At 41.5% G+C, this 9,395-nt stretch overlaps 2 protein-coding genes across 2 annotated transcripts; one reads left to right on the top strand and one right to left on the bottom strand.

The window, feature by feature from the left end:
* Positions 1 to 86: 86 nt before the first annotated feature.
* LOC116365206 (keratin, type I cytoskeletal 47 kDa-like) lies at positions 87 to 1,213 on the top strand. The gene is made up of 4 exons (XM_031817925.1): positions 87 to 142; positions 180 to 227; positions 885 to 973; positions 1,092 to 1,213. Exons 1-4 carry the CDS (start codon positions 87 to 89, stop codon positions 1,196 to 1,198), a joined length of 300 nt encoding a protein of 99 aa, XP_031673785.1. The 3' UTR covers positions 1,199 to 1,213.
* A 2,449-nt stretch (positions 1,214 to 3,662) lies between these two features.
* Positions 3,663 to 6,241, bottom strand: LOC116365209 (uncharacterized). The gene is made up of 11 exons (XM_031817928.1): positions 6,103 to 6,241; positions 5,758 to 5,942; positions 5,578 to 5,681; positions 5,206 to 5,297; positions 4,868 to 5,048; positions 4,593 to 4,698; positions 4,424 to 4,512; positions 4,262 to 4,353; positions 4,041 to 4,148; positions 3,881 to 3,922; positions 3,663 to 3,796 (listed from the first exon to the last, which is right to left on the bottom strand). The coding sequence occupies exons 1-10, from the start codon at positions 6,164 to 6,166 to the stop codon at positions 3,906 to 3,908; spliced, it is 1,038 nt and encodes a 345-aa protein (XP_031673788.1). The 5' UTR covers positions 6,167 to 6,241; the 3' UTR covers positions 3,663 to 3,796; positions 3,881 to 3,905.
* Positions 6,242 to 9,395: the final 3,154 nt, after the last annotated feature.

Genomic DNA, 9,395 nt, shown 5'->3' with positions numbered 1-9,395 from the left:
TAGAAGGGGTACCTGGAGCAGAGCGTCGTTGATATAAACGGCCGCAACGGCTCCCAGATGAGACAGCTGCAGTTTGTATCAACAGCATGGAGGAGGAGGAGCTGCAGCAGCTCAGCGTCAGCATCCAGCAGCAGGCCTCTGAGTACCAGATCCTCCTGGACATCAAGATGAGGCTGGAGATGGAGATATGCTGAGTACAGGAGGCTGCTGGATGGAGAGGGACTCAGGTGAGAGGGGATAATGGAGGGCAGGAAAGAAGGAGGGAGAAGGGATGGGGGGATGACAGCTGTTTATTGGCACCTCATTGCAAACAGTGGTGGAAAATGTACCCAACTGTCATACTTGAATAAAGTTAAAATACCTGAACAGAAAATTACTCAAATAAAAGTAAAAGTCATCCAGTAAAATTCTAATTGAGTAAAAGTATTTGGTTTAAAATATATTTAAGTATCAAAAATAAAAGTAGAAATCACTTGAAATTCCTTATATTATGCAAACCAGATGGCACCATTTCTTGTTTTTTTTATTTACGGAAAGCCGGTGCACACTCAAACACTCAGACATAACTAACAAACCAAGCATGTCGGTTTAGGGAGTCCGCCAGATCAGAGGCAGTAGGGATGACCAGGAATGTTTGGTTGATAAGTTTGTGAATTGTACTAAGTATGCAAAATGTAACAAGCACTTTTGGGTGTCGAGAAAGGTACAATATTTTCTTAAGCAATGTAGTGAAGTAAAAGTAAAAGTAGTCAAATATGTAAATAACAAAGTACAGATACCCCCCAAAAACGACTTAAGTTACACCACTGATTGCAAACTAGTAGATCAAGATGTGTGTTGGTGAGTTTAGCTGACCGCAAGTGTTCTTCGCCTGTGTCTACCAGTAGGCATGTGGAGACCAGACAGGAGGTCAGGAAGGTGATCGTGGTCGAGAAGGTCCAGGAAGTACAACAAATCCAGGAAGTGGTGGAAGGTGAGCAAGCAGAGAATAATTAATCAAATGAATGAATCAATGAAAGAGTCATGTGTTGTTCCCCATAATACACACAATGAATGAATGAATGAATTCCTGTTGGTGGCTCTTTCCACAGAGTATAATCCACACATGCAGAAGCGGGTGAGGGTGATCGTGGAGGAGATGGTGGATGGGAAGGTGGTGTCCACCTCAGTAGATGAGAAGGTCCAGGATATGAACTAACTGAGAAGGCCAGATAGTTCCGGGATCTGGTGAAGCGGTAACAGACCACCATACCCCTGGACCACCCATACCCCTGGACCACACATACAACTGATGAGGGGTGATCAAGCCCGTCATATATATATATATATATATATTATATAATATATATAATATATATATATATATATTATATATATATATATATATATATATATATATATATATATATATATATATATATATATATATATATATATAATATATATATATAAATAATGTCGTGGTCGCATACTGTAATATGTCCCTTTTGACAGGATTGCATCAGCTGAATGATAACTGATGTAATTTTACTCATGTTACCTTATAACTCTTATATGGCTCTATCATGTGGACAATTGAATATTATTTCTAAGGTGTTTTTCCTGTGGTTCCATTTGTTGCCAACATTTGTTGCCACCAGGTGACATCTCTCATTTAAACATCTTGGCCAGTGCATACGTGAAAATGATTCATTTGAATAAAGTGTAAACAGATATACAGTTACATAAGTGCAACAGGGAAACTATGACAACATTGCCATTACTGTTGAAGGTTTCCCTTTTTCTCTCTATTTTACCCCCACATAGTTTTTTTTGCATCGATAACGACAAAAGCAAAGTCTCAAATTTTAAGCAACATTTGGTAAAAAATAATTTATTCTCCCAGGGCCACAAGCCATGTATGTTCTCTGACTCTACGACAGGTTTAAAGTTCATGTTCTGTAGACCTATGACACTGACGCTACATGATTACATTTGGCTGTTATTAAAATATAAATCCCAATGCATTTCAGCACACTGATATCATAATTGAGGGTCTATTGCTGTCCTCTTAAAAGCTTGGGAAAAAAAACACCTTTGCAGAGTGGATGAAGCCAACACATACTGTACCCTACATTATATGAGCATAACACTCATAGGAGTTTCACCTACTCAATCGTTCTCAGAGCGGAAAGGATTATGATTGGTTGCATCAGGCAACCAATGAAAAAGAAGAGGCGGGAATACCAAACGGAGAGCAGGCAAGTAGACATGTCACTTGATAGGCAAAATAAACACGTTTTGGGGAAAAAAGTGAGGGAGGAATAGGAAGTACAAAATTCTGCAGGAGCGAGCAGCATATAAGCAAAGTTGAATATAGTTTCATTTTGTGCATTAATGTCCTGTATCCAGTTAGTCTAATTAACTGATTGAATACTAAATGTGATGCAAGCTAAATTAGTTAGGTAAAATGTGTTTTCTACGTGTGTGTTAGCTAGCTCAACAGTTTAGTCTTACAGTGCCTTCAGAAAGTATTCGTACCTTTGACTCATTCCACATTTTGTGTTACAGCCTGAATAAAATGTTTAAATAAATATTTAAATCACCCATCTACACATACCCCATAATGACAAGTAAAAACATGTTTATAGAAAATGTTTGCAAATGTATTGAAATGGTATATCTCAATTACATACCTTGAGTCAATACTTTGTACAAGCACCTTTGGCAGAGATTACAGCAGTGAGTCTTTCTGGGTAAGTCTCAGAGCTTTCCACACCTCGATTGTGCAATATTGCCCATTATTCTCTACAGAATTCTTCAAGCTCTGTCAAATTGGTTATTGATCAACAGTAGTGTATATTTGGCCTTGTGTTTTAGGTTATTGTCCTGCTGAATGGTGAGTTTGTCTCCAAGTGTCTGTTGGACAGCAGACTGAACCAGGTTTTCCTTTAGGATTTTGCCTGTGCTTAGCTCTATTCCATTTATTTTGATCTTAAAATACTTCAGTCCTTGCCGATGACACGCATACCCATAACATGATGCAGCCACCACCATGCTTGGAAAGTATGAAGAGTGGTACTCAGTCATGCGTTGTGTTTGATTTCCCTCAAACATACTGTAATGCTTTGTATTCAGGACAAAGTTACTTCTGACCTAATTTTGTGCAGTTTTACTTTAGTACCTTATTGCAAACAGGATGCATGTTTTGGAATATTATATTCTGTACAGATTTCCTTCTCTTCACTCTGTAATTTTGGTTAGTATTGTGGAGTAACTATGTACAATGCTGTTGATCCAGCCTCAGTTTCCTCCTATCACAGCCACCTACAATCTCTAAACTTGGCTTGTCAATTTGATCTTGGGGTGGGCTACTGCTGAAAAGTATAGCCAACAATAACCAGGTTCACTTATGACAATCTTTCAAATAGCGTTACCATTGCTAATGATAGCCACAGCAGGTGTTCATGCAAACTAATTATGCCAAAATAAGAAAGTGTTACAGTTCAAGAGTAATCAGGACACTGGGAAGTCCAGAACACTGAGCACTCTCATTGAGATCTTCTTACAACCAGATGGTCACATCTTGGCTATTTTGTGTAGATACCGGCACCGCACTACTGGATTTAGGGTACATCTCATCAGGATCATAGCATTTTGACAACCATTAGAAACAAACACCATTGTAAAGTACTCATTTTATTGAAACATGCTCAAGTCAAAGGACTTCATATCCATACTGGGGATAGTGGAAAGTGATGCACCCTTCAGGCCACCTACAATTAGATGGCTGTAGAGACAGAAAAGACAGCCATCCCTGGAACAGGTTGAAGAAGTGTTAGTAACATGCATCTCATTGCCGTTGGGGGATGTTACAGTAAAATAACCAGCACACACACACCTGACAAGCAAAGTGTTCCAGACCATTACACCAACCAGTCAACTGAATACAGAACACAATGACAGATGAGTAGGTTACAGGTTCAAGTTCATTTGGCATCAAAGCTGATACAATTAAAAGCCAAGTGTAAACTATAGTCTTCAATGCCAAAATCACCAACCTTGTTCTACAGTAGGATATTTTACAAATTCACTGGGGATCCGGGTTTCAGAGTTTTCCACTATTGTGAGCGGTCCAAGAACAGAGTTTTGAACCAGGCCCTGGGGTTCTGAGAAAAATATATATAAGTTACTTCAAGCTGCAGTCCCATCAGAACCCATCAGCTCAAATGAATATGGAACTACAGTTTAGTCAGGCTTGAAATGAAGTGCCTCAAAATACCTGAATCCACACCCCTCTTCAACCGAGGCTTGCAACTCGAGTCACAGCACTTGCAGAGGTCACTTTGAGACGGGTCGTCCAGCAGCTCCCATCTATGAATAAAAAAAGTTGCTGTTGCATTGGCACTAATGTCATTATGGTAGTTATGTGACCAATACTTACTCTCCAGTCTCTTTAATGTAGTGGCAGGCCTTCTTTTCTATATCAAAAACCTCAGGGTCCCATGCAACAAGCTTACAATGAATATACACCTGGGGTGAAATAAGAGAACAGTCAAGAGCTACAGTATGAAAACCAACCCAGTCATACCGAGAACTTGTGGTCCACTCACTTCCTCGCCTAAGGCAAACTTGAAGGACTGCAGGTAAAGCAGAATAGCAGACGGGTGGTACCTAGGCAGGAACCTGGAGTTCCCAGTCTTCCCATCTGCAAGGCAACTGAAAATGCATTGTGCAAATGAGCAGACAAACAGAACTTCCATCCAGCAAATAAGCTAACTTTAAAATGTATTCAATACTTTTCAACATTTGAGTAGGCCGTTTAGCGCTAGGCAGTCAAAAACCAAAACGTGCACCCTACATGGCCATAGCCAGGTCTGGTACAAACCCCTTGTTGGTGATGATGGGGTACACCAGGCTCGCAGACTGCAGTTCTGGTGTTGTGGCCGCCACACACTCCTCCAAGAGCAGCAGCAAGGGCTGATGGTCCTTCTGATCCACTGCTGCCCAGATGGGGATGAAAGAGCCCAGGGGAAACAGGCTGCTCTTAGCCAGACCAGTAAGGTCTTCTACATGCAACAGAGGGGAAGGGGCGCAATGCTCATACGTACTGTACAGCCACAGGTTTCAACTAGCGTCGGGCAGTGTCCTCTGCTAGGAATTTCTTTACCAGGTAAGTAGCCTGAACATATTCTTACAATAATTGATGTTGTATGAGTCACTCACCATTGAGGAGTGCCATGTGGAAAACCAATCCTCCATGACCCTCAGCACTACCATAGGCAGGGATAAGGAATGGGGGAATCCATCCCTCAGGTCTACATACAAGGGGGAATGTTTAGTTTAATAATGAAGGTGGCAAAGGCTTAGGAAGATTTGATTCCAACACCATAGCTAGAGTACACTACACCCAATAGAGCCCTAAAACTAAACTCAGTTCCACTGCATTTAAAAAATAATAATCATTCCCCTCTAATTAGGGACTGATTTAGACCTGGGACACCAGGTGTGTGCAATTAATGATAAAGTAGAACCGAAAGACAGCAGGCGCCAGACCTCTTAGGGTAAGAGTTGAGTACCCCTGGCATAGATGGTTACCTTATGTAAACACACTTAATATGGTGACTAATAGCAGCAGGTTTGGGCTTTCGGTTAGGTCTGTAAGTCAGGCTGGTTGAATAGATGTGTTTTTTGCCAGTCACCTGGGGAATAGAAGGAGAAGCATTAGTCGTCGCAGGATCCAAAATGGCATACATTGGGTCAAGAGTTAGACATTACCCGTTTCTTGATGGCACAGCCATTGAGGTTGTAGTGGAATGTCGCCATCCCTTCTCCCGTGGGAAGAACAGAAAATGTGGACGGAACACAGTGTCCAAGGAAAAGACGGGCAGCATGTTCAACCAACTCTGGACTGACCTTCCATGTCACTTTAATGGAGTGTTTCTCACAATCCACATTCAAATCTAAAAATATAAATTTGATAATGTCATCATTCACATCTCAAGAGCCAACACCACAATTTGGCTAGTCTGTTAGGCGGTCAGCATGAGATAAGTAGCCTATTCAAGTTAACATGGTATCAGCGCTACAATAATCATATTATGCGTTCATTATTAGACGTACCTTCATTGGCAGCGCTTGCTGCTACGACAGCCAAAACAATTGCACATTGCCAAAGGAGTGACATGACTGAATGATCTAGAAGTGCCTACAAACTAGAAATATTTATGGACCAATTGATCCTAATCATCTTAATTCTGAACACCCGTGAGAGGTCAAGGAGCGATAATTATAGACCTAAAAACCTACCAACATCATCACTTTTGGTATTTCCTGGTCTGAAAACATCCTTGAATTTTTAGGGGTTTTAAAAGTAAAAATGGTAATAGTCACATCTTTTCCCCATAAAGTAGTCTGTAAAGCGTCTCACAAAACACGATGGACGGACAGAATAGTGACTTACACAGGAAATAAAGTTGAATCAAAAAGATTGAACAATCTGGTTTGCTCAATTTGACAGGATTAGGTCTTTTTTACATCGATTTAAAGCGTATTTTATGCGACAGTCAAAATGCTGATCAAGGATAAGGTAAGACCAGCCATTTAATTGGTGGCCAAGCCCGCTAGTTTACATACTGAATGGTCATCTCATCACCGATCTAGCTATCTGCCGTAGCTAAATATATGAATAGATCTGAAAAGCGCTATATAGTGGGCATCGCAGCAGGCCATTGGCATACCCGTATAGAATGCAGAGTTCGTTAACTATACTGAACCAAAATGTAAACGCCGCAAGCAACAATGAAAGATTTTTCAGAGTTACATTTCATATAAGGAAATCAGTCAATTGAATTAAATTCATTAGGCACCAATCTATGGATTTCACAGGACTGGGCAGGGGCGCAGCCATGGGTGGGGACTGGGAGAGCAGGGGTGCAGCAATGGATGGGACTGGGAGGGCAAGTGCGCAGCCACAGGGGAGCCAGGCCAAGCCAATCAGAATGAGTTCTTCCCAAATTCCCAAATATTTTATTTCCTTTTGGATGCAGGTATGTGGTTTTATCTATGTAAAATATGTTATGTATAATAAGGAGAGACTGTATTAATTTTTGTATTCAAAAATCATTTTGATGCACTGAGAGAAAGAGGCGACGATTCTCAGAACATATGTGCTCTACAAATGTTTTATTTCCTTTTGGATGCAGATGCAAGATGCAGAGAGTGAGTTCTGCTTAATTAAAACTACCTGATCTCCAAAGTCCACGTCTATAGTCTCAATCAACCACACACAACGCGGAGTTACAGCGGTGCAGTATAGCACCGGTTACATTGGTGCCTTCTAGACCCGGATTCATCGTTGATCGACGTCAGCTCAATCACCGCGGCGCTGCTGTTCTAGAGACTAATTATATCATTGAGGTACTCTTGCCGCCTTGTGGCAAAAATCGGAACTACAGTCTTTTTTCCTGTTTATTTTTTTTCTTACAACGATGTATTGAGAGCGCTGTTTATAGTTAACCAACATAGAAGTGTGTTCACCAACAGACATTTTAACGTAACATTAGTGGTTTAGTGGCATGGCATCTTATAATGGTGATGAACCCAAATTCACTGCTGGGAGGGGGAGGTTTTTCTCATACTCTGATCAAACCCCTGTAAAGTGTGTAGGTGCAGGAGGTTCCCCCATGCATTGCTCCACAAAAAAATTGGATGAAAGTCCTTCATTTGGTGTTAATCCAAATGCCCTTGTAGATGGTCTAGCTGGTCACTCAGCTAGCCCAGGAAATAGGGAGCTCCATTAGGGAAGAACTACAGAGTGGCAGGTCCAGTACTTGAGCCACCAGTAAGTACAGAAAAGATAAGTGATCATCATTCAAATAAAATCAAATGTATTTATATCGCCCTCCGTACATCAGCTGATATCTCAAAGTGCTGTACAGAAACCCAGCCTAAAACCCCAAACAGCAAGCAATGCAGGTGTAGAAGCACGGTGGCTAGGAAAAACTCCCTAGAAAGGCCAAAACCTAGAGAGGAACCAGGCTGTGTGGGGTGGCCAGTCCTCTTCTGGCTGTGCCGGGTGGAGATTATAACAGAACATGGCCAAGATGTTAAAATGTTCATAAATGACCAGCATGGTCGAATAATAATAAGGCAGAACAGTTGAAACTGGAGCAGCAGCACGGCCAGGTGGACTGGGGACAGCAAGGAGTCATCATGTCAGGTACAGTGCCTTGCGAATGTATTCGGCCCCCTTGAACTTTGCGACCTTTTGCCACATTTCAGGCTTCAAACATAAAGATATAAAACTGTATTTTTTTGTGAAGAATCAACAACAAGTGGGACACAATCATGAAGTGGAACGACATTTTTTGGATATTTCAAACTTTTTTAACAAATCAAAAACTGAAAAATTGGGCGTGCAAAATTATTCAGCCCCCTTAAGTTAATACTTTGTAGCGCCACCTTTTGCTGCGATTACAGCTGTAAGTTGCTTGGGGTATGTCTCTATCAGTTTTGCACATCGAGAGACTGACATTTTTTCCCATTCCTCCTTTCAAAACAGCTCGAGCTCAGTGAGGTTGAATGGAGAGCATTTGTGAACAGCAGTTTTCAGTTCTTTCCACAGATTCTCGATTGGATTCAGGTCTGGACTTTGACTTATCCATTCGAACACCTGGATATGTTTATTTTTGAACCATTCCATTGTAGATTTTGCTTTATGTTTTGGATCATTGTCTTGTTGGAAGACTTATCTCCGTCCCAGTATCAGGTCTTTTGCAGACTCCATAAGGTTTTCTTCCAGAATGGTCCTGTATTTGGCTCCATCCATCTTCCCATCAATTTGAACCATCTTCCCTGTCCCTGCTGAAGAAAAGCAGGCCCAAACCATGATGCTGCCACCACCATGTTTGACAGTGGGGATGGTGTGAGAGAGAATAGAGTAGATGTCACGGGTCAAAATTTTGATTGATGACCCTATGTGAACTCTATGGGAACCCTATGTAGTGATGACGTGTGCATGTCTTCTGGTCAGGCAAGCCTGGTTAGGTGGGGGCTATGGGGTGAGTAAGGGTCCCTTTGACAGGCCGTTAATGATTGATGACCCAAGCCTGATAGACAAGCCTGGTTAGGTGGGGGCTATGGGGTGAGTAAGGGTCCCTTTGACAGGCCGTTAATGATTGATGACCCAAGCCTGATTTATGACCCTATGTAATGATTTATGACCCTATGTCATGTAGAAGGGTGCATGCCCTGGGTTGAGTAAGTGACCATGTGTCAGGTCAACCTGTTACTGTTTCTCACGGTTTGGGTTGGTTAAGGCCCCTTATAAAGCCGCTGAACAATACCTGTTTAAGACTGTACATGATAACCCCCCTGAATATTAAACAAAAATGACACCTATGCCAATTTTAGGG

The sequence above is a fragment of the Oncorhynchus kisutch genome, unplaced genomic scaffold, assembly GCF_002021735.2.
Source record: "Oncorhynchus kisutch isolate 150728-3 unplaced genomic scaffold, Okis_V2 scaffold1201, whole genome shotgun sequence".
Classification (NCBI taxonomy): domain Eukaryota; kingdom Metazoa; phylum Chordata; class Actinopteri; order Salmoniformes; family Salmonidae; genus Oncorhynchus; species Oncorhynchus kisutch.
The sequence above is the reverse complement of the archived record's forward strand: the minus strand, read 5'-3'. Positions and strand labels throughout refer to the sequence as shown.

Excerpts from the sequence above, each read along its gene's own strand:
- LOC116365206 (XM_031817925.1), top strand. The coding sequence starts at position 87 with ATGGAGGAGGAGGAGCTGCAGCAGCTCAGCGTCAGCATCCAGCAGCAG. Across the intron at positions 143-179 it reads ATCCAGCAGCAGGCCTCTGA|ATGGAGATATGCTGAGTACA; the intron begins GTACCAGATCCT and ends ATGAGGCTGGAG. Across the intron at positions 228-884 it reads CTGGATGGAGAGGGACTCAG|TAGGCATGTGGAGACCAGAC; the intron begins GTGAGAGGGGAT and ends TGTGTCTACCAG.
- LOC116365209 (XM_031817928.1), bottom strand. The coding sequence starts at position 6,166 with ATGTCACTCCTTTGGCAATGTGCAATTGTTTTGGCTGTCGTAGCAGCA. Across the intron at positions 5,943-6,102 it reads AGCAAGCGCTGCCAATGAAG|ATTTGAATGTGGATTGTGAG; the intron begins GTACGTCTAATA and ends TTATATTTTTAG. Across the intron at positions 4,354-4,423 it reads TACATTAAAGAGACTGGAGA|ATGGGAGCTGCTGGACGACC; the intron begins GTAAGTATTGGT and ends TTTTATTCATAG.